The sequence below is a fragment of the Kryptolebias marmoratus genome, linkage group LG7 (assembly GCF_001649575.2).
Source record: "Kryptolebias marmoratus isolate JLee-2015 linkage group LG7, ASM164957v2, whole genome shotgun sequence".
NCBI lineage: Eukaryota > Metazoa > Chordata > Actinopteri > Cyprinodontiformes > Rivulidae > Kryptolebias > Kryptolebias marmoratus.
In genome coordinates, this window is record NC_051436.1 from 13432782 (window position 1) to 13457986 (window position 25205).

General features: G+C 43.4%; 1 protein-coding gene across 3 annotated transcripts in view; it reads left to right on the top strand.

Moving 5' to 3' along the window:
• Window positions 1-10212: 10212 nt before the first annotated feature.
• The window catches only part of svep1 (sushi, von Willebrand factor type A, EGF and pentraxin domain containing 1), a 102139-nt gene continuing 87146 nt past the window's right edge, over window positions 10213-25205 (top strand). For 2 of the 3 annotated variants that reach the window (XM_017433179.3, XM_025009853.2), the window contains exon 1: window positions 10213-11482. In XM_017433179.3, the coding sequence (XP_017288668.1) occupies window positions 10934-11482 (549 nt within the window). In that variant the 5' untranslated portion in view covers window positions 10213-10933. The remainder of the gene's footprint in view (window positions 11483-25205) is intronic. The other variant, XM_017433178.3, reaches the window with a different exon arrangement.

The window sequence follows — 25205 nt, forward strand, 5'->3', positions numbered from 1 at the left end:
TCCCCCCCCCCCCAAGCAAAGCAGGCCGAGCTGCGGCTGCTGCTGGCTCAGCAGGTCAGCGTCACTTACAGTCAGGAAGCATGTCTCTCCTCAGACCTGGAGCTGGAGAGAGACAACTCGGCAGCTAAACCCGGGCCTGACACTTTTCAGGGCCAGGTCGTGGCAGGTGCCGGCTGTTCGAGGAGCAACGATCCGATGGCTCGTTTGTGCTGCAATGGGAGCTCTGCTTCCAAAAGGATCTGAGCAAACAGGAGCTGCGACGTGAATCACAGAACGTGTCGAACTGTGAGTCCACGAAAAAGAAGAAGAACAAAACAAGAAACAGAAGTTCCCACCAGTTTTGCTTTGACCAGATGTTAAAACACACAAAGATCGATGACATCTTTGTGGATTTTTGCTTCATCTTTTCCTCATCGTGCTTTATAATCATTCTTTTAGCTGTATTTTCCTACAGTCTGAGGCAGCCATCCAGTGGTAGTTCATGTGATGTAACAGACAGATGTGATCATAAAACCAGAGCTCTTGGATCAAGTGTTGGGGATGAATCTCAGCTACTACCACACAGAGTTTTACACCAATATCTGCAGGTTTGACTAAGTTACAGCCAGTTATCTGTGGACTTTAAAAGTTAACCAGTTGTAAACGTGTCCAATAACTACTTCTGAAAGTTTCTTTCCAATCCATCCAGCGGTTCATGAGATATTTTGCTAACAGACGCAGCTGACTCCAATAGTTAACGGCACAGCTTGCGCTACATTAGCGCTCAAAGCATGCGCTGCAGATGACCCTCAGCTTACCACTGCATCAAATCTTAGCTCAGCATCCGGAAATCAGAGCGAGTTAATGCCTGCAGGGATTGATCAGCAGGGGCGGCCATCTTGCATTGCCTTGACTGTGAAAGTTAATCAAGGTGTAGAGGGATAGCCAACGTGTCTGTCCAGTTGTTTGTGAGATATTGTGCTAACAGACAGACACACACACACAGACATAAACACATTACTGCCTGCTTTTCACCTTCTCGTGACAGGTGATAAATAAAGATTAGAGCTCTGCACCTGTTCACCTGTTCAAAGAAAAAAAAAAGGTTAAACTCTGTAAACGTACAAGTGACAGTTTGTTCTGAACATTTTAACAGAAAGTTCACTTTTGTTTCTCTAAATCTGTGTGCTTGCGTTTGTTTTTTTGTTTTTTTTCCTTTCTAGGACCATTTCTTCTACATACACCAACTTGTCAGGACCCACAGCTTCTTTTGGGCACCAAAGCCCGCTCCTCATATAGTGGGGTCCTTATTTTGGGGTTAGGGGTTCGGATCGGGGCTAAGGTGTGAAGTGTGTTTAGGGTGAGGGTCAGGGTTAGGCTACGGAAAGGTATGGAAGTCAAACACAATCCTCATAAGGATAGGAAAACAAACTCGTGTGTGTGTGTGTGTAATGTATTCCTCAAGTGAAAGTGTTGAATCTGACACCTTCTTCTTTGTGGATTTTTCCCACGATGATGCTTCGTTGCCTCGCTCCTGCTCTCCTGTGGGACTCCTGTGTGCGTTCGTGGACCTTAGGAATGATCGCAGGCTTTGGGGTCAAAAAGGTCACGATTGGAGCTCTGAGCAAGTTAAGGTAAAAAACAACAACAGCAACAAAGAAGACAAATCAGTGGCCACATAGAGACACGACATGGCTGAACCCAAGCACAAAGGAGGAAAAGAGGAACGATGATGTGCAAAATCATCACAGAAGAGGTTCAGCTAGACGTGCATCTACCTGAAAGATGTGAATTCAACACACCTGGACGGAAAAAAAAGAAAAGCAGGAAGACAAACAGATACATGAAACTACTGAAAAACAGACTATTTGCTCAGGAAACCAACCTGCAGAGTTAATGGAGGTGATTTGTCTGTCCAAACATCACTAATCGATCTACACCGGTTGCTACGGCAACAGCCTAGTCATCGTCAGTATCTGTGTAGCTATTGTCCAGTTGTCAGGATTTGGATTGTTCTTTGAGTTTTTGTATTTGGGTTTATTGTTTCTTTTATTTTGTTATTTAATTGCCTTTATGTTTAGTCTTTGTTTCATGTCATTATTCACTTGTCCTCTGTCTTCACTTGTTTACCTGCCACGCCCATCTCCATCTGCTCCTCATTAGTTATTACCCACCTCTGCCCACTTCCCCTAATTACCCTCAGCTTTTAAAACCTGGTCATTCCCTCCTTGTACTCGCTTTTCCATTGTTGTGTTTCTCTCGCCGTCTTGGTTTCCTCATGTTTGTCTCTGGTTATAGATTTAGTTTGTTTTGTATTTAGTTTCCTTGTGCTGCCTTGCCAGTTGTCTTTGTTTATGTTTTTGTTTTTTTATTCCTGGAGCTAAGATGAGTCTGCACATTGGGTTCGCCACAACCTCCACCCAACCTGACACCACACCACCATTGGTGTCAGGTTGGGTGGCTTTTGCTTGTTTGCTTGTGCGTGTGAAAGCTTTGGAGTTAAGATGGTTAGGGTCTTAGATTGCACATTCCTGGATAACTTTATATCACCACTGATGTTTCTCCACTGCAAAAGCATGAGAACGTTACACAGTTAAAGGCACGTCCTCCTTGAAGGCCCGCCGCCTTTTTAACGTCTTAAACTAAGATCATCTCATGACGAGAAGGGATGGAGTTAGAGCCGTTTTGCTCAGACCTTGATAATGAACTTCATCTCCATATTTGTAAAACTGACTGAGTTATAGCCACCTTTGTTCGCTCACAGTAATCAGCTGCAACAGACGCCTTGAGCTGGAGTTGACTCCGAAAAGTCACCGAGGTCAGAACAGCAATCGCGTTCTGAAAGGTTCCTTTTCCCGCTCGGGTCACCGAGTGTGCAGAGGTTCCTGCAAGCCTGAAGGATTCAGCTAAAAAACAACAAAAAAGGTCTTTTTTTTTTTTAAAGGAAGAGCTCAGCTGGATAAGATTTTTCCTTCATCTGACGTGCATCCAGACCAGAATCAGCATTGTTGTGGTTTTCCAGAGGCAGGAGAAGAGGTGAGGTTCTGCTCTCAGTGTTGGACCTGAGGATCTGCAGCTGCAGTGCGACACCAAGAGGACTTCTCAGGTCTTACGCCTCAGAGTTCAGAGTATCCGTGACTACCCTGTGCATTTTACTCAGAGCTTGTTTGCTCTGATCCACGTACAGATCAGCTCATGATCGATCGCTCTCATAATTGTAAAATTATTGCTTCTTTGTGGACTTCAGAGATTCACCCGGATCTGTTTACACCCCACAGTGATTTCTGCATTTGCCTTTATTAGAAACTGAACTTGTCTAAAAAAAACCAACAACGTTTGGGTAATGTTTTATTCTGGAGGCTCTAACCCAGATGTGAGCAACATTTTGTTTCCAGACAAACACAGAGATCCTTGAATCAGTCAAACAGCTGCAAACTGACCTGGAAAAGAGAAATGATATAAAACAGACAATTTGGAACCATTTCCAGCCACTTTCCTCCACTTCCTATTTGGAAAAGCTGCAGTATATGACATGCTTTGTTGCATGTCTTAACATTTTGAGATGGATACATCCAAGATGTTTATTCTAGAGTTTGTTTTCAGCTTCATTAAAAAAAAGCTAATTTTCATCTACTTATTGAAAGTAGTTTCATATTAATTTAAAAGACATTGGTAACCAGATGGTGATCGTCCAGGGGCCACTTCTGGCCCTCAGGCCATGTTGTTGCCTATTTGTGCTCTAACTTATCTAAAATCTTACGAAAAAATACTGTATTTGAAAAATTACCGTATATCATCTAGTTTGCCTCGTGCGTTTCATCACTTTGCGAGTTTTATTATAAAAAGGATTGTAAAAATATGTAAAAACGGAACTATTTTCTTATCAGGATTCGTAGTTAAGGAGATAATAAAGGAATCAGTGACGCTCCTTTACTTAACAGTTCAACAAATTCCTCGTTTTGTTGCCAGTTTGCCTTCTGGATTGTTGTACACGTTTGGGAACTTTCCTCAGCAAGATTATTCAGCTCGACCATTTACTTAGCAGTAGAGGCCACAGCCACAGTCAGATTTGAGGCTGTCCTGCTTCCAACTTTAACTCACGATGACTACAAGTCGTCACAGAAACGTGTACATGAGATTTTTAGAGACCTACATCTCATTCACACCCGTTTCTTTACTGAAAATCGTCTATTTATTTTTCTCATTTGGTGAACAACTTTGGGGAAAGTCAAAGAAAGACTTGAGGGGAGAGGTAGATGCAATAAAGCTTAGTTCTTAGATTTGAAATCTAAAAATGAGTATTGCCTAAAAAGGAAAATGATGCAACAGTTATCATTTCCATTTTTTTCCTCCTAATTGTCAAACCATAGCCACAATTACAGTCTTAAAGTGTTTTAGATACAGTGTTATTTTAACAATACAAACACTGAACCTAACTGAATTAAAAACGAGTTTATGGAATTTCTCTCCTGTGTTTATTTCCGGACAGCTCCCTCTGGCGGCCACATGGTGTCACAGCACCTTGTGCGTTGTAGTAACACACGGCGGCCAGCAGAGGTCGGTGTAGCCCCGCATCACACAGGAACACCGGCTCCCAGTTACCTCCTTTGGAGGCTTTACTTTTCTTCTATTCGGTTAATTTAGATAAAAACTAAAACATCCTGTGGTTTCTTCGGTAAGTTTCCCTTTAAACCCTGTTTTTGGCTTCCGCCGTAAAAAGTCTCTGTGGCGCTGACGTCATCCGGGAAGTGCTAATTAACTCAGGCTAATAAAGCTAGCTAAAACCGGGCGAATAGCTTGTTTTGGAGTTACAGCGCTGCCCTTAATAGTTTCTGGTGGTTCCTTTCGCTGTTTTAGAAGTCGTAAAACATTTCTAATGGATGACATTAGGCTTGAAAAGACCAAAAGAGCATTTTGCCCTAACCCCAGACTGAACCCTTCAAAGGCCCTCGTAGTTTTATGAGATACAAGAAGAAAGTTAAAAACTGCACCTCCTCCTTTGGTGGAGGAAAGGAGCAACACTGGTGGTTTTCTACTAAAATGAATGAACTAAAGATATAAATAAAGACACACGTAAAGGAACGTAAACTTAGGTTAGTGCTTTAAAAGCAGCTGAAGTTGACTAAAATGCTCTATGTGACACTAGTTAAAGGTGCTCATTGCAAAGTGTTGAATTAAACATAAAAAAGCTCATCCTGAACTATATGGAATGGTGCAGTTTGAAAGAGTTTGCTCACTTCGTTTTCCAGATATATTGAATGCAACGTGGAAATGCGGGTCTGCGGTCAATGTAAACACTCACTTTAACCAGAAGGTTTGATTCTTTTTCTTATTTTCACATGTGTGACGCAGTTTTTCTCTGTCGTTGCAATCACTTTTCTCTAAATTGTTTCCGTTCTTTTCTTCTTTTTTCCCCCCCTGTCAGACCGAGGAGGAGGCATGGTTCTCCCCCCCTGACCCCTGACCCCCTCCGGGCCGAGCCGAAGGGACACGGGGAACGTGGCGCCGCTCGCAGCCGCTCTACCTGCTGCCGTCAGGAGGGACAGCCAGGTGTGTTGATTGGAAAACTCCGTCTGTCCTCTACGTCTGCCTGTTTAGCTTGCTGCGTAGGAGCGAGGCTGGCCTTGTTTGGATCCACATGTGACACGTTTTGGAGCATGTCTCCTGCTCAGAGCAGATCGGACCGTCTCAACCTTTTCGTTTAGGCCCGTCAAAACTCAGCAGCTGCTCCCTCAGACCTCCTCTGGCTGCGCCGTCGATTCAATGGCTTTAAGAAGAAAAGCGCCCTGCAGTTTTCACCATGAACACCTTCTCTTTTCATTCACTCTGCAGCATGTTTTTTATCTTTGTGAAGTAAAACATGGATGAAGCATTTCAGCCATTTTGCCAGCAGCCATAAAGTAAACCTGAAGCCCAAACTCAGATTCTGGGCCTTAAAGCCGTAGTTCAGATCTTCTGATTTGGGGCTTTGTAGACATGGTTATAAAGAGATAATATCTTACCTGCTGTAGATCACTCCTTGATCGACCTCAGTTTAGAGTTTATTTCTGACAGGACCGACAAGCTAACGGGTGGTCTGCGCCAAAGCCACATGGACTGTCTGTCTCTGTCTGTTAGCAAAATATCTCACAAGCCACTCGACGAACTTGAATGAAACTCTCAGGAAGTAATCAGTGGGTGTACATCTGCAACTGATTAAACATGGGAGCCAACCCAATTCAAGATGGCTGCCACAGCCAGCTAATTGGTCCGCGCAGAAATAATAATTAACTTACAGTATTTCCATTTTTTATTTTTTTATTTTCAGAGTCTGAAGGACATTTATTTAGAAAACTGACCGGATTCTCTCCACTACATCCGTCTTTGACTCCCTCTTAATGCTGTCAAAACGCTTATCGAGGTCACGTGATCCGTTACCGCTAAAAACAAACCCACAAGCAGCAAAACGAGTAAAAACCAAACGTCTCTGGAAGCCCTGGATGGGACCGTCTGGTTACTGAGAAACAGGCTCAGGGCTCCACTGATTCAGCGTTATGGTGAGTTGTATTCTTTGTGCACTTTATATTTGTGGTGTCTCTTATTTTGAAGGGCACATTTAAACACAGAGGACATCAGGGGGAGGAGAGGCTGTTATTCATGTTGATAACACAGCTAACAAAGCTGCGAGGACACGTTGGATTTACGTTTATTATGTTTTTAAAAAATACCCCAGTTTTCATGCCGGTCATATCGTTTTATTTTGTTGTATTTATCTGCCACACCTTTAAAGGCCGGTCCATGAAAATACTGTCTGATAATGAACCGGTCCGTGGAGCTGAAAAGGTTGGGGACCGCTGCTGTAAAGCATAAAATTAGATGTAATTCAGTCAGTTTTACAGATGTTGAGCTAAAATTTGGCATAATTGTGGCTGAGAGTCTTTCACACACTCTATGTACTCCAGGTGCCGTTTATGGAGCGAAATGCAAAACTGACAGCGACGTTAAAGTTTACAAAGCAGAGTTTACATGAAGTGCTCTGAAAACATAAAGACTGAAGTGATTTAAGATGGCATCAATCCACTTTGGACTGATCCCAGATCAGACCTCAACAAACATGCCAGAATTAACCTCTGTTTCTCCAAACGCAGGTCGTTCAAAGAGCTATCTACAACAGGTAAGATAGTAGTTGTTCATAGGCTTCCCACAGCACCCCACTTTAAAGGATCATGACCTTATTTAGAGTTCTGCTCAGTAGGTTTTTGAATCAACGCTGCACACATCCAGTCTTCAGAATTTGTAGGTTTTTTGTGATCGTTGCTTCTTTCTGACTTTCACAAGTTTGGATCTTTTAAAACGGTGCTCTAAAAACAAACTGATGTTAGTAATTCTAGGACTTTTGTCTCATAAGCAAATATCCCCCTCTCTCACACACACACACACACACACACACCTCCCCATCTCGTCTCTCCAGGGAACCCCCCCCGCTAAAAGTCTGGTTCGGGGTCTCCGGTGCCAAAACGCAGGAAATCACAGCTGCGCTCTCTCTCTCTCCCCCCTCCCTCAGCGTGTTTGAAACCCAGAGTGTGTGTCTTTGTGTCTGTGTGGATTTAGGTTGGGGTGTGTGTTTGTGTCTCAACCCCCCCCTTCATGCCGCTGCTCGGCTTCTTCTTCTCCGCACACGTTTCCAGCGCAGCTAAAGCTCGGCTTATACAGCCTAATAAACACCCTGTTCGCCTGAGCTGTGTGTCCCTAGGGGCAAACACACACACACACACACACACACCACATGCTGGTTCATAGCCTCTTGCTTTTTATACACAATTTGGACAACTTTTATGCCCAAATATGTGTTTGCTTTGTTCAGATTGTTCATTTAAAAATGGCTGTGACCTTAAAATAAAGATTTTTGCTGACTTTGTGTCTCTCATTCAAATGCAAATGATGCAGTTTAGAGAGTTTTTACAAAATTCTTTACAAAGTGAAGAGTAAATTCAAGTAAATAAATATTAATAATAATATATTTGTGTGTGTAGCTGTATATGATTGGCAAACTGAGATGGAGTTTTATATTTTGTTTCTGCTCTAAAACCACAACAACGATGGACTGTTTTTGTTGTTACAGATTTTTCTGCACCTGGCAGGCTTTGCCGTGGCTCGCTCGTGCGCCGGAAAGCGTTAATTATGGAGAGAAAAAGGTAAGCAATGTTAAAAGAAAACAAGTTTCAGGTGAAAGACTCTGCGTTCCCTTTGTATTTGAACCTGTTGATAAATCTGTCGATATCGCCACCTACTGGCCTGAGTATATCAGTGTTTAAGGAAATTTCCACTCTTTTTTTTTTTTTTTTTCTTTTCACTTAAGGCAAAAATTTAATTAAAAATTTAAACCAATTCTGGCTCAGACCTCACTTTTGGATTTCTTGGTTAGATAATATAAGACCCTGGAAGATATTGTTCCGTTAATTGTTCCTGGTATAATTAGTCATAGCTCATATTTTCAAGTTCTTTTTTAACACGTTATCACGGGAAACTAAGAGAACGTCTCTAACGTGCGTTAGTCTAATTAAACAACAGCAGCTCTCTTTCCCCACCCTTCGTCCCACCCACAGATCCCTTCCTTTGGAAGAGGATCTCAGAAGTTAGAGGCTAGATAAACATAAAAACACCTGATGACTCTAAATAAAACACTTATTTAGGTCCCAATTTGAATGGCTCTCTGATTTAGATTTAGACAAAAAGCCCTTAAATGAATAAATAAATAAATAAAAATACGCTCGAGCCGGGCTTTAGACTCCTTTGTTTTGTTGTCCCTTGTCGCAACGTAAAGGGGGGACTTAGAAATACCCTCCATCCATCCATCCATCCATCCATCCATCCGGTTCAACTTGTGAGTTGGATAACTTGAAAAATAAGTTAGGTACAGCTATCATTTTGGTCTGTGGATGTGTCTAGGCATGAGTAAGGTCACTATCGAAAATCGAGTTGCCACGTCAAAATCCAAGATGGCCACCGCCATATATATTTATATGTATGTAAACATTTTGAGCTGGATAGCTTGAAAAAGAAACGACGGACACGTGTCGAAAACTAAAAACATTCACTATTCAAGACCCTCGACAGGTAACATCGGTATATTGTAGTTTATAAAAGGAGTCATGCCGCTGCTGTTATGCCTTGGAGCCTCCAAGGAAGGTAGTCACAGAGCTGTAAGAATCAGCATATGTGTAATGTAATGATGGCAGATGGCCTGACCACCTGACTGTGGGATCCACAGACGACGTCTAAATCCCATTTTACGCAAAGCGCCACCCATCAGCGCTTGCTGAGTTGAAGCCAACGCCCCCTGCGGTTTCACGGTGTCGGCTTCATTCAGGAAACCTCCGATTGCCTCGGGACGTCAGCGGCTCCACGGCCATTCAGAGGCAGCTTTATCGTGCCGTATTGTGAAACTGTGACAGTGCCCGAAAGTGCACTGCACTTGTTTGGGCCTCTCCTGCATTTTACTCTGATTCTTCCTTCTTCGCTGACCTCCCCAGCTTCACAAAAAGCAGCTTTTTTGTTGCTTTTTGCAGTAAAAAACAGGCTTTTTGCTCTTAACAGGCGCAGCGTGCTTCGACGACACCGTCTGCAGAGGAAAACGAAGGAGAGGAAGGGGCAGAGAGAGGCTGAGGAGCTGTCGGGGGGTGAAAATGAAAGCACACATGTGTTTGTGTGTGTGTGTATTAGTTCCCAGACACATCCAAAGTGCAGGAAGGTTTGTCTGTCGCCTTCTTGTCATGTCTGGAAGAAGATACACGCTGAGATAAAGGGTGGGAAGAGGAGGAGATAGTGAAAAAACAAAGAAGGAGTGATGATTTGACAAAGCAGAGCAGAAGCAAGGCTGAACTCTCCCCCCTAAACACGCACAGATAACAGATAGCACAAATCAGATCGGCTGCTTCTCAACTCTGCCCAACTCTGCATCTGTCTGGGAGAGAGGCTCGATCCAACTCCCCCCCCCCTCCTCCCACCTTCGCCGTGTTTGATCTCGACCCCGCGCCGGCGAGCCTTCCTGCTTCTGGTGCGCGATCGGCGCGCGGGCACGCGCGGTGGATGATCGCGGCGACCTTCCTGCTGATAGCTGACAACCTGACGGGCAGCCTGTCTGGATGGGAGGCGGACAAACGCAGGGAGGGAGAAGTGGAGGGGGGGAGGCAGAGAGAGAGAGATAGGGATATAGGGGGAGGTGAGAGGAAAAGAGGAGGAGAGATGAAGGGGGGAGAAAAGAAAAAAAATGACTTCACGCCACAACTGGACTGCCCCCTTTTTCCCCCTCAACCTCTCTCAACTTTTTCCTCCCTCCTCCTCCTCCTCCTCCTCCCGTGTGTGTGTGTCTGTGTGAGTGTGTGTGTTTTAAATGATTTGGGGAGAAGAGAGGGACAAGCATTCAGAGTTTGGCTGAGGGAGTAGGCAGGAGCGTCACATATAGACAAACAGGAGCCCGAGGGGCTGCAGACTGAGGACAGAAGAAGCATTTGGTTGAGGGGGGAGAGCTTTGGATCTGATATAGAGTAACTAGGTGACTGACAGGCAGGCAGAAGGAGAGATAAAGCAGTGTAGATTGTACAGACTCTTCGAAAAAAGCCTAAAATAGCCCGAACAGCCTGCAACAGGGAGCACGGGCTGAGCCAGATGTACAAATTTGTGTCAGCAGGAAAAGTCAGGGAGAAAAGAAAACACTTTCAGAGCAGATTTTCTTCCTTCGGAGACAGAAAGAAGCAGATGGAGTCAAGTAGTTTCTGAAAAGGACAGTCTTCAGCTACATTTAGCAATGCTTTTCAGGAACTCTGAACTGACGTACGCTCAGGACGTGGATGAAAGCTTAGGATACTTTTATAATCACTGAGTTTCTTCAAAGAAGTTTTCTAATTTTAATTTTTAATTTTGATTTTTAATCTTCATAGTCACTCAGCAGAGGTGCTGTGCTGCCCGTGCCACCATGTTTCCTCCAAAGAACTCGTTAACAGCGTTATGGACTACTTGTCTTCAGGTTTTGTGCATCCTGGACGTATGGACCTCAGCCCTGCCGGCCGGCCAGCAGTCCAAGCCTCAGCTGCAGCCGCGTCGGTCCAGACAGATGCTGCCCCTCTCGTCCCTGTCGCCGCCGGGCAACCTGTCGGAGAGCGCCGAGAGCAAGGTGGAGCGCCTCGGCCAGGCGTTCAAGCGCAACGTCCGCGAGCTGCGCGAGAAGAGCTCCTGCCTGGACCTGGTCTTCCTGGTGGACGAGTCGTCCAGCGTTGGCGCCAACAACTTCCAGAGCGAGCTGCGCTTCATACGCAAGATGCTGTCCGACTTCCCCGTGGCGCCGGAGAACACCAGGGTGGCGCTGGTGACCTTCTCGTCCAAGACGCACGTGGTGACGAGGGTGGACCACATCTCGGCGCCCAAGTCCCATCAGCACAAGTGCTCGCTGTTCAGCCAGGAGATCCCGTCCATCAGCTACAGAGGGGGAGGCACCTACACCAAAGGAGCGTTCCAGAGGGCAGCGGTGAGTCAGACGCCTGAGTGATAGGGATGTTGGGAGATGCCTGCGGGATCTCTTCCTGTGTGCGTCAGTCTGGAGGCCGCTGTGTGTGCGTGGAGTCTGTAGCTACAGAGGGTAGATGTTAATGAGGCCCTGTGTGCTGCTTCCTCTGAATTACACGGCGGCAGACGATGAGGGGAAGCTGCATGCTGGGTAATTTGTCCAGGGATGAAAAAGACCCCGACAGAAATCTTAACAGCTACGCAGAAAAAGAAATGTTTGGAAAATTGGAAAAGGCGATTTAAACGCACGCTAGGTCCGCAGTTAATAATTCACCTGATTTCCTTTTCAACAAAGGTGTTTGAGAAGTTTTTGCTGCAGAGGCAGGGGTCGGGTCACCGAGGGGCGCTTTGTGCCGCTCCACACTCACCGGACGCTCACTCAGGCTGGACATATGGTCCGGTTCATCTGTCAAGTCCAAACAGCACAGCTGTGAAAGCTGTGCTGGTGGTAGAGGGGCCGATCCTGTATAAACACACACACACACACACACACACACACACACACACACACATGGACTGCAGCTCATGTCTCAGATTTTTATCGAGTTACTGTCAACTTTCCTCTCAACGCTGACATAACCGGTGATTTCCGACTCCGTACCGTGAGCCTTCTGAGACGTGTTTCTAATTTGCATTTAGATGAAAGGAGAGTTGGCTGTTTGATCACGGGGCAGAACAACTCTGCTGTCTGGAAATGCATTCAGACGTTTAAAACGAAAGCTAAAAAGCTGTTCAGCGGTGTCATCACCCAGAGCGTCTCTCCAGTCCCGCAGACTGCGGACGTAGTTTTTTGCGGGGTTTTCTGTCCAGCTGATAACCTCGGGCTCAGTCCTCCAGTCAAACACTGAAACCTTGGCCCTGGGGACAAGTTTTCAGTGGATTCTTCTTTGCTAAAAGTGGATAAGCACGCCACTGGCTGCCTCCCAGCTACTAAAGACCACAACATTACCAAGAAAAAGCTTTTTGGGAAAACATCAGTCCCTTATCATTACTAAGAAACACTTAAGTTTTTTTTTTTCTTTTTTCGTAGTTTATCAAGTTTTGTATTGGCAGTCTGAACATGGCTTTTTAAGAAATCAGGCTGTTTTCTCTTCAGACACTTCAGTTGGTTTTGCTAACTCTAAGAATAAAGTAAAAGGTTTAATATTTCTCTGTTTCTCACATGTCTTAGCTGTTAAACACTTGCAGTTGTTTCATTTAGGGTTGAGCAGTATCCTCTTCAGGATACTGTTAGGTATATGGTAGAAGTGTAACGATACACCGAAGGCACGGTTTGGTATGTATCACAGTATACATACCAATCCACCCCCCAATTAAAACAAAACAAAACAACCAAGGAGTGTTTGCTTCAGGTAATTTGATCCACACTTGATGCAACATAAGGCAATGCAGAACTGAGGCCTAGTTCACACGTAGCTGGGTAAACTGAATAGTTTTTTAAAAAAATCCGATTTGGCCTTTTTTTAACCTCCGTTTAAAAACACTAAAAACCATTGATAATGAAACCTCCGGCCAAAGTGAGGATTTGTGAATTCATTTGAATCTGTTTTTGTGTTTGCATGAGGACGTCGGTAACCGGAGATTTAAAGGTCTGCGATTGTTACCGTTTGACCGCTCAGTGAAGGGAAAATGTCTGCTATCAGAGAGGGGCTGATTTTTACCTTGTTTTGAAGCTTTTTGCCTGTTGGTTTTCACAAACCCAACTGCTGTGATACGTCGAACTGCGAAGGAGAAGGAGCGCTCGGAGGGTAGCGGTTTTACACCAGCTGTCCCTCCCGATACGGAGGCACAACGGCGCCGCCATTCAATGTCGCCGACGTCAGTTTTGGTTCAGCGATCAGAAATGATGATGATTTAAACGTGCCCCCCTGTGGGTTTGACATGTTTAAAACAATGCTCAGTGGTGAAATTCAGCAGGTTCGTGTGGATGAACACTTCTTTAAACGGATCCCATGTGGATGGGATCATTTCTTCAAATGATATGGCAGAGATATTTGGTTTTATAAAGACCCAGCTACGGTGTGGACTAGGCCTCAATGACTCCTGATGTCAAATAAATACACAGATGGCCTGCCATAGGTTCTTTCTAAGTGCGCGTTATGTAACAAAACTGCCTGCCATACGGCTCTCCGCTGCTGCTGCTGCGGATCATGACCTGGAGACTTTCCCACGCCGCTGGTTTGAAACAAACAGGCGGGTCTTCAAACCTCTGCGTCTTATTCTGAACGAGCCATTCATGCTTTGTTTGGTGTGGAGTTTAGTCATCTTCTGCTTCTTTTCTTTTGTTGCTGTCGGCAAGATGCAGTAAAATATAACGTGCACATGCTTCTAGATGGGAGCAGTGATCACCTGTGGCTCATGTATTTGTCCTGTACTTCCATGTACCAGTGTCTGCACTGTGATGGTTGGATATGAATATATGTACAGTATATACATTTTGTTCCATTATTTCATGTAATTTTAGGACATTTTTAGGGATTTTTCTAGGAGATTTCCAACACTATTGCTATAGCAAAGTGAACAAAATTGATTTACCAATAAATATATTAATAAATTATATGAATAAAACACAGCTTAAACCAAACAGTGACAGAATCAAGATGTCACAAGTATGCCTACCAGCATACCATATTTTTCGGACTACAAGCCGCATTTAAAAGCCTTCAGTTTTCTCCAAAAACGACAGAGCGCCTTATAACCCGGAGCGCCTTATATATGTAAGAAGTCGTGATGTTTTAGTATGTCTTTGGTTAAACTACAAAGCTGCACCGCTTGCAGCATTAAGGCTCAGTCAGAGTCGCGCAGGGCTCGGCGAGCGGTGTAGGCTTTTATACTTGACGCTTACGTCGGTGCAGTATCCTTCTGTGAGTTTTGAACCGTTTGATTATCTGTGTGATCTCTCATAGAGGGATCATATAAATGCTGATACAGAACCAGCTCACGGCGCACACGGTCCGAGCAAAGTTACAAGAATTGGGAGGTGCACGACGATGCGCCTTATAGTCCGGTGCGCTTTATATATGACAAAAGTTAGAAGGAGTTAGGAGTTAGGAGTGCTCTCTCCAGGTCGGGGAAGATGTCCTGCCTCAAGTGGAGGAGTTTAAGTATCTCGGGGTCTTGTTCACGAATGAGGGAAAAATGGAGCGGGAGATCGACGGGAGATCGACAGGCGGATTGGTGCAGCGTCTGCAGTGAAGCGGGTGCTGTACCGATCTGTCGTGGTGAAGAGAGAGCTGAGTCAAAAGGAGAAGCTCTCGATTTACTGGTCGGTCTACGTTCCTACCCTCATCTATGGTCACGAGCTTTGGGTAGTGACCGAAAGAACGAGATCGCGAATACAGTCTGGGTCTCTCTGCTTAGGCTGCTACCCCCGCCACCTGACCCCGAATAAGCGGAAGAAAATGAATGGATGGATGGAAAAGTTAGAAAATGGACCATTCATTGACAGCGCCTTATAATCCAGTGCGCCCTATAGTGCGGAAAATATGGTATTGGTCTTATCAGGTCTGAACGGAGACCTGCCACCTCGCACCCAAACGTAACTATTTCTTCTCAGAGTTTTTATTGACAGGAAACACAGTGATGCAGCTTCTGTTTAGGATTAGATTTAGTATCACCACCATACTGCCCAGTGACAGCACAGGTGTGTCTTTAGGCTGACTGAAGCATTCTGATGAACAGAAGAGCTTTACACCTTTTTTGGGGGGGCGGGGTGGTTCAGAGATGGATGAACTTAGCACATCCAGACCTAAATCCATCACACTAGAAACCCCTCTGCAGCCGGTAGATCCAGCCTGACATTTACTGCACGTCTTCGCATGATCGGTGAAGTGAGGGGGGAAAAAAAACAGCAGCACTCTTTGTGATTTATTACCCAAGCTCAGAGTAGTTTTTTTTTGTTTTTAATTACCTGTCTAAATCTGACTGGGTAAAGGCTTGTTTTTCTTTTTCATTAGCCAGATGAAAGATGGGTCAGCTAACGCTGATCAACAGAGCACATAACTCGCACCAGCTGAACTGCACGGCACTGATGCGAGACCTGAACAGTACGGGAACTTTGTCATGTGTTGAGGGCGCTGTAATTATTATTATTTTGTGTGTGTGCTTTCGCCCAAACGTGTCATTGTGTATCCATTTCAGGGGAATTTTTCAGGGTGCGTGAGTAAATTAGTTAGAAGCGTGAGCATCCGTGTAGAAAGAAATGGTGAAAGTGCGGGAGGGGATAATTGATAATTGCAGTGTAATAATTTTAATAATAAGGGCATATTTTAGTCCCTCGGTGGGTCTTGGCCATCCTGAGTGCTGTAGAGAGCTGGGATCCATTAAGAGAGACATTTTTCCACCAGCCGTGCATGTAGAGACAGGGCTGTCCTCCAGCTCTCCTCATCTCCGTCTCTCTTAGTCTCACCCGTCTGTCTGGCTGCTGTCTCTCTCCTCACCAAACACATCAGTCAGTGGGTTTAAAGCATCAACGGTTGTAGTTTCCACTGTTATTCCTGACTGATTTAATAGTTGACGTTTTTATTTTTTATTTTTGGGTCGGGTGGAGGGGCTTAGTTTATGACAAGTTTGAATGTAATATTCAGTGGTTTTCTGTGATTTTAGTTGTTAGACATGCAGTATGCAGCAGAGGAAAAGTACAGCTCTGGTTAGAGTCACGATGTGCAGCTTTTTCTTTTGGGGAAAAACGTGAAACAGGCACTAAACATGGAGTTTGGTGCATATACTGCACGGGACATCTGAAAAGAGGCATTTCAGAGGAATGTGCTTCTAACACTGTTGTTGTTTCTTAGATCAGGGGTGTCAAACCCAGTGATGCAAGGGGACCAAAATTAAATATTTGGTCCTAGCCAAGGGCCAATCACGATCAATATTTATTAAAAATGACATAAATTAACTTTGGTTTTAGATGTATTATGTCATATCATTTATATAGAAAAATCAATGACCTTTTCCCAGTTACAGATTATACAAAATTTAGAGCAAATATACTTTAATGAACATAGACAAACAGATCAAACTTCAAAAAGCACATCATTAGCAGTTATTTCTTACGCCTCACTCAGCGTTTAAATGAATTTCTTAACTTTAAAACAGATTTTTAAAAAAGCCATCAACAAAAACCTGATCATACAGAAATTAAAACTATATATTGTTGGCTTCTAAGTCTCTGTCAAGAGAAAACTTCACTAATTGGGCTCAGTTTTTTTTAAGCAAAATAAGAATCAGAGACTCTATCTGAACCAGACTGGAGGGCCAGATGAAATGTTACAGAGGGCCGGATCTGGTCCGGGGGCCTTGAGTTTGACACGTGTGTCTTAGAGGATGACTCAGCTAATCCAGGAAAATGATGTTTTCATGTTTTCCTGCCAATAACCACCTACGGCAGTGCCGCAGGAGATAAGGGTTCGACCTGCAACTGGAGGGTTGTTGGTTTGAGCCCCGCCCCATCAGTCTCAGCCGTTGTGTCCTTGGGGAGGACACTTCACCTGCCTTGCCTGCTGGTGGTGGTCAAAAGGCTCGGTGGTGCTGGTGTGAAGACAACTTAACTTCTGCCAGCTGCCCCAGGACAGCTGTGGCTCCAATGTAGTTTACCACCATCAGTGTGTGAATGAATGGATGAATGATTGTAGTGTGAAGCGCTTTGGGGTCCTCGGACTAGATAAAGCGCTATACAAGTGCAGACCATTTACCATTTACTTAACCTCAAAGCCTATAGAGACAACCGTTCACTCTCACTTTACATTTAGTCACAGTTTAGTTGTCAGTTATGCTAACGTGCATGTTTTCGGTCTGTGGGAGGAAACCGGAGCACTCACGCCTCCACGGGGAGAACATGCTACCTCCACAGAGGGGTTCAATAGATTTACTCATTCTGATATCAGTTGTCAAATAATTCAGAACCGTATCTTTGCACATTAATCGTGAGTTAAACAGCACAGTGTTGCCCCTCTATGCATAAAAACAGCAGTAATAAAATGAGAACAAAAGCTTGACATGAAGAACTTAGTGGAACAAGTTAGATTCCGCCTGAAATTTAATTCTGATCTTTTTTCAATACTTCGTACGTCTGCCCTTCAGTCCTGATGACAGGCTTGGTCCTGCTGAGTTTTAGGGGAATACCGGTTGCTCTGAAGAAACATTTGGCCCGCCGCTCTTTGCTTGACGTGTTGCGTCGCTCTGCCTTTTCTTTTTTTCTCCTACACCCCAAAGGTGTTTCGTTGGATTAAGACGAGGCTTGGCCGGGTCGTAGTTTTTCCCTTTTTTTTTGTTCTTAAGAAATGTTGGCCGGGTTCTGCAGTTGTTATCGCAGGGGGATTATTCAGCTCCCGACAAGCTTCAGGAGACTTGGATTCCTCTTATCAGCCCGGATTTTTGCACATTCACAGATGTTCATTGTGCCATCTTTAAATATCTCCCGCAAACCCTTTGAACTTATGCAAGAAGGTGCTTTCGTGCTCTTTAGAAAAGTTAAATATATTGCAGTTTTTATCTTGAAGACGAGGCTCTGTAGAAGTTTTGGAGCTGTTTTAAATATCAGCACCCCTGGCTCAGATAGAAGTCTGTAAATAAAGCTCCATAAAGTGGTGAAAAATTGCCATTTTTGGCTTGAATACATTCTTTACTTGTTTGTATACTTATAAAATAAAAGCAATGGTGGAACAAATTAAAATCCAAAATTTTGAAGTGTTATCTGTCACATACATTGGAACAACTGCTGTGTTTCACATCAGTACGGCCTTCCTCATTGAAAGCTTTCATTTTTTGTAATTGACAGTTTACTGCATTTCACTCTCTCCATCGAACTAACATGTCTCAGATGAAAACATTGAGGTTCCACACTTTTTTTTACCGACATATACAAACATATAATTCTGCATCTGCGTATTTGAAGAATGCAGTCGGAAGAAAAGCGTAACCTTCTTGTTTATTGTATCCCTTTGTCATGTTGAGTCACATAATTACTCGTGCAAACGTCAGGTGCATTTCCTGTTCTCTAACCTCTGGTTTGATTTATTTTCCGCTCATTTGAGCGAACGTCTTCGGGGCAAGTTTTTCATTCATTTCATTGGCTGCTGGTAATCTTGTTTATGCACAATTTATGCCTTTTTCCATTGGTGCTTTTATTATTGCTTGGTTTGGAGAAGAGTTTCCGCTATAAAAAAATATGGTGGAAAAAAAACCAACTATCTGTTCCAGCTTGTTGAAAAAACCCCCCACCATCACTTGTAATTGCTCTCATGGTTTGTCTTTGCGGTGAAGATCCACCTCTGGGTTGGCTTGAGCTGCCAGGTAACCCTTCACTCCTCCTGCCTGTGGCAACGAAACGCTGGCTGCTGAACTCTGTGTCAGCTTCGCAGCTACAGAAGACAGACGGGCAGAGAGTGAAAAGTGTCGTTGAAAGAAAGATGGACGAATAAACGGAGAAAAAAAAACAGCTACAAGTGGTTATTTATTGTCATATTTTTAACCCCGTGAGCTTTAACGCTGCTTCGGTTTGACGTTGGAGTCGTCCATCGATCGTAGCCACTAAATGTTTGGAACTGAAATCTCTTTCAGGAGGATTTCCAGGTGAATTATGTTGTTCCAACTATGTCCCGATCACTGTGAATAAAAGCCATTTTCATGTTTGTTGTTAAAACAAGTCGGAGCGGTCATGTAAGAGACTGTAAGCTGCTGCAGAAGGTTTGTTCTGTTAGTTAAAGACAGGCTGTATGTCTGAGATAGTCAGCTGTAGCTTCTGTTTCCTAGCTGGGCTTTTTTTCTGGCAGCAAACACACAAAAAAACGAAATATTTTAAAGCCACTGCGATTACAAAGTGATGTTTTAGATTTTACTCTTAATTAGGTTCTTTGGTTCAGTAGTCATAAATGTAAAATAAAGAGCGGTCTCACATTATTTTAAAGTGAATCTTTCTTCTTAAATCAAGAGTAGAAAATAGAGTTTAATTCTGACCAAACTGACGAGCTAACGGCTAATCAGATCAGGACAAAAACCAGAGCGGTCTGTGCCGTCCTAAAATAAATTCATTAAAAAATGTCACAGTGGTTCGTGCAAACGCTGCTTTATAAACTTTTACCTAATCAACAAGTTTATATCAGGCAGATATTTACATACAATTCTGTGAGAGTTGTTTTAAAACCTCATTAGTCCAGTCTTGGCCTTGCTCAGACTAGCCATTAGCTAATAAATACTTTTCCACAAAACCCCACTACACAAGGACTGATACATTCCTTAAATATGGGGTTTTTTAAGCTCCATAAGCCAAGTTTTGTGAATGAAAGTCAGTTTATCTTGTGTGTACCTAGAGGGCATTATAATGTAAACATTATATGTTACATCTCATAGAGTTCATTAGGTTTGCTGAGTTATGCCAGAAAACACCAACATAAACAAATACTAGACACTAACAAATACTAACACTAATCTGTGCTCCTGAAAGGAAGGTTGCAGGATCTCTTCCCAACCTGGGGCCTTTCTGGGTGGAGTTTACATGTTCTCCCTGTGTTCACGTGAGTTTACTCCGGTCTCCTCCCACAGACCAAAAACATGCATGTTAGGTTCATTGGTAACTCTAAAAATGTCCCTAGTGTGTGAGTGAGAGCGTGAATGGTTGTTTGTCTCTATGTGTCCCTGTGATGGACTGGAGACCTGTCCAGGGTGTCCCCCGCCTCTCGCCCAGTGACTGCTGGAGACAGACACCAGCTCCCCGAGTCCAGGAAGGAGAAGCGGGTAAAGAAAATGGATTTATGGGTAGAAGTTTGATGAAACTCACATCCATCACAGCCAAAACCTGCTGTACTGTTTTCAGAACATTATTCATTAAACCAAATGAGGCTTGGTCTGTAGGGTTCCTGTACATTCTCTGCCTGTCACCAAAACTAGCAAGAATACTCCCATGTTTGATGACTTTGTGTCAGAGGCTGAGGTTTTGTTTTTAATTTCTGTAGCTTTGAAACGTAATGTTGTGTACAGCAAGTTAATAAGAGAAACGTTGAGCTGATTGCCGGAGATTTTTTGTCTTATAACAAGTGACTTCAGGGGCAATTTGTTGCTGAAAAAACACATTTGGTGAAGGTTTTTTAAATAAAACAGGAAGGTTTTCCCAGTTCATAAACTTTCACATGTACTTTCAGTCAAATAGCAGATTATTTACTCATCTAAGATAAAATAACAAGATGATATCCAACAAATAAGAGAAATTTCAGTGACAGAGGTGATTCATAGAAAGTCTTCTTTGATCCATTTCCTCCGGCTAGACGTGACAACGATAAGGTTTCCAGTCTGTGAATCTACCAGTTCCCGCCATCACACTCTTAATCATTTCCTCTCCCTCAGCCAGTCTGCTCCTTTGCTCTTTTTATCCCTCCCGCCTCCTCCTCCTCCTCCTCCTCCTCATCCTCCTCATCCTCCGAATCAGAAGGTCTCCGGGAAGACAGGGTGAGATAGAGAGCACCTCCGAGCCAGAAACGTCCTGATAAGTCAGAGACCAGAGAAGAGCGTCAACGGACGCTCGGAGAGATGAAGACATGCACAATCTGCAGATCAATGTGGGCTACTGTACGCAATACCACAGGAATTTATCATCACTTTATTCAGGACTTAAAAGTCAGGATTTTAATACGATCTATAATGCTTTTTCACAGTTTTGAAGGTGTTCTACATTACAAATATAACTGTTTTTTTTTTTTTCAAAAAAACCTCACTTTTTTTAGTGAAGTTTTGAAAAATAGGATTCAAATTTATGGTCGGTTGTGTTTCCAGCATGAATTTTATAGTTATTTGGGTTTTTTATCCATCAATAGATAAATATTAGCTTTATAAATCTTTGATTGGACTTAAGGTCCCTTTCAGATGAGAGTAGGGACTTTGTTGGTGTAGATTCTCAGTCATTCAGGAGGTGGTATCTCCTAAGAAGATTTTGAGAAGCAATTAAAAACAGAAAAAAAATCCAGTTGCCTTTCATTCAGCTTGAGGGGGATTTCAAGGATATATCCTATTTTATTTTGGATTTGAGTTATGAAAGCGATAGTCTAAGCATTTCCAAATGGAGAGGATTTTGTCCTCAAATGTAATTTAATTACTTGTTCTTAGCAATTAACTGTTTTGACCTTAACACCGTAAGCATGAACCTCTTAAAAATAAACAAAGATGAAGTCTATAACGCGACGCCTTAAAAACGTACTGACTGTGGTTCATAACTGGCCTGTGTGCCGAGGACGGTGTTTGGAAAGCCGCTCAGACGCCGTCACGGTGATTGACGCTGTAGACTCAACACGACTTTAGGGTCTGGGTGTTTTGTGTTTGAAAGGAAGAAATGCTTCAGTCTCAGGGTTTAGCTTCGCTGGGCTTCTTCACGCTGAATCACTCTGGCAGAAACGGCCTCCCTTCTCCTCTTTCTTAACTTTGCTCATCGACCTCAAATGTGTCTGTCTGAGAAGCCCCGCCGGGCTGTTTTATATCTGCACTGTCACCCTGCTTGGCTTGGAGCTGGAGGGTATCGTCTGATTTCAGCTTCAGCATTTTAGGGAATTAGTTGTTTTAGTGGCTCAATGTTTGACTATTTGGAATAAATTTGTAGTAAATTGGTTTACTGCTTTTACAACTTCATCCATTTGTTAATACCATTGATTTAGAAAGATACATACATACTGTACTTTTATTGATCCCAGAGGGAGTTTCATAAAATACGTTGGCTAGCCGCTATTATTTCTGCTTGTTATTAGTTTAAATATTTGTCTATTCTAATAAATAATAACTAAAATGCCCATCCAGTCATCCATTGACTTCTGCTTATCAGTGGTCAGGTCACAGAGACTACAGGTCTGAAAGGGAAACCCAGCTTCTATTCCCAGCACTCCCAGCTCTCCTTTGGGAATGCCAAGGTGTTCAAACCGCCAACTCTCGGATTGGCAGCCAGCAATACAGAAACATTTTTAAAAAGCAGCAATTCTTCACATATATGTGACGTTATTTCCACATTGTTGCTTGTAAATTAAGGATTATTATTTATTCCCTGTAGGCATCACAGTAAAACTTGGTTATCCATTGTGTATTAAGATGGTTAGTTATGAGCCACCTGTTTTCTAAAACATTCTTTAATTTACCCATGAATCAGTGCTTTGCTTTCTGATTCCTCGGGGATGTGGGAAATGAAGACAGTCCTGCTTCATTTTTTCCCAGAAACCTGCAGCCGATCAGCTGAGAGCCTTGCTCCTCTCCTTAACTAGGAGTTCACAATATGTTGCCTCAAACCAGATGAAACGACTGTGAAGCTGATGATGTACTTTAACCACAAAGGGGGGCGTTTGTTATAACGTCGACCGTGACTCGCACAGAAGTCCAACAACAGCTCACCACTCAGGTTCAGAGGAGGCAGGAAAGTACAGATTCCTCAGTGACAGTCATTGAAGTTTCTCCCTCTTTCGACCCCCCTTTTAACATGTTTTAAGAAGTTTGAGTTTTCTACTTTGCTGTGGGGCAGTTATGCACACGCGATAATGATTTCTTTTTTTTTTCTCGTTTTCTCCATCTTCTGCCACCCATGATCACATTGAGACAACTTCGTCGAGGCGAATTCCAGGCGTGCAGCAGCCGATCGTGGCCTCGTGAGCGTACCCAGACCTGCTTGGCTCTGTTCACCCCGGGCGGCTCCACTGACACTAAACTCAGTTGACACGGCTAATTTTCTAGCTGAGAGAGATTTTTGTCAGCATTACTTAGAAGGCTAAACACATTAGCGACTCGATGAAGTCAGAAAGGCCGCAGTTCGCCCCCCCCCCACGTCGGGTAAACGGTGTCATCTTCCTGTATGTAATTGGACAAACAGTGTCACTCCTTGTGAGTTGAAAGAAGCCTGCACACAAGTGTTTATTCTGTCATCGCACTCCAATCACCCCTGCCCTCTTTCTGAAATGGATACCTTTTTTTTTTTTTCCTAAAAACAAGAGCCTACTTTTCCAACTTCTAAATGTCAAGAGGAGCTCAAAAGCCACTTTGAACTGACAGACACACCAAATAATCCAGTCCGAGACCACATACATAAATGGGAAAAAGCAAAAATAAAACCTTATAAATGCCGCTTCACTCTGTTATTATTAAGCTGATGTAGGCGTAGGAAACAATAATGTGAACGTAACTAATGGAAGAAGTAAAAAGATTTGATTTGAGTGATTTTAAACTGCTGCACCGTCTTGTTCAGTTCCTTTCAGCAGCGTAGTAAACATTTGTCTTAACTGATCCATTCTCTGCATCGATAACTTTGGATTTGTTGAGTTTCCTGTTGCATATCGATGGGAAGGAGCTGACAGACGTTCAGGTGGGGCGGATTCATCTTCACCGATAGGTCGGCCGAGTTCATCGGTCCTGCAGCCGGTTTATCTGCAGCTGGCCGAGGTGCAGAAAGGCTCACGAAAGGCTGAGCCCGGCCCGGACCCGTGCGCCACGATCGGTCACTGAAGGCTCACAGAGGCCTCTTTGAGACCGAGCCAGCCCTGAGGGACGCCACGCATTCTCGCCGTCTTTCTGCGGAGACACAGTTTTCCAGCTGAAGTCATTAGACGGTCCTGAAAATGGACACGGAAACAGCATCGTTTTTCCAACGATGAGTTTGGAGTCAGTGAATTATTCCTCCAAAAAAATAAATAAAGGTTGTTCGGTCATTTTGTTTCGGACTATTTGGCAATGAATTCTGCAACGTCACATCTTCATTTACTTGAATAGTTACTGTGACTATTTGCCTTTTGACTTTTTAATTCAGTTACAATTTGACAATAAATATATAGAGAGGCTCAGAAAAAAGCAGAACTCCGAACCTACGGCTGTGTCACTGACAAACGTTTTTATCTTCTGTTTGGGAGACAAATTCAGTTTTTAAAACACATTTTTTTAAGGTTTACAAAATGCAGTCAATCAACAAGTGTACATTTAAATATATTTATAATCAAAGTGAGTTGTTGAGCTTGACGTTTCTGTGGGTTTCGTGATTCGTTGGGTGTTTCGGCTGAAAATGTAAATATTACTGCACCTATGCAGATTTGTAGCTGCGTGACCAAGCTTTAAGCCCCACAAGTTCTTCACACTAACAAATATTCATCCTATAGTTTAACCTTTTACTTGATTTAAGCAGCTTTTTTAATCTACAAAGATGGTGCACCACCTCTTTGGAACTCACTGTTGTTGTTTTTGGCAGAAACTGAAGTTTTTCTCGCCTGAAAGGGGAAGCATTTGTGCTCTAATCGACTTCTTTATAGTTTTTTTTTTTTTCTCCACAAGATTCAGGCTTGAAGTTGTGGATTTATTTTCACAGCAACTGTGCTTACAGGTTGAAATTGAAACCATCATCCCAGCCTTTAATTTTGAACTTTAGGGAGTCGGGCTTTTGCTGATTGTTTCAGATGTTCTGCCTTTAGAGTTATTTTTTTGTTCTCGTTCACTCAGTTCGGCAGCCGAATCCCCCCCAAAAAAATCCATTGAAGGATTTAAGCCTTTTCGACTTTAGAGCGACGAAGGCAGCTGTGCACACATTTTACTGTATATTTGCTCCGACCGGTGCTTTGACTGATGTGGAGTGAAAAATAATTGAATCCATTTGAAAAGGACTCTGAAAGGTATCAAAATGTGGAAAACTTGAAATGCTCTGAAACTGAATCTCTCTCTTTCATTTCTGTACCCCCCCCCCCACC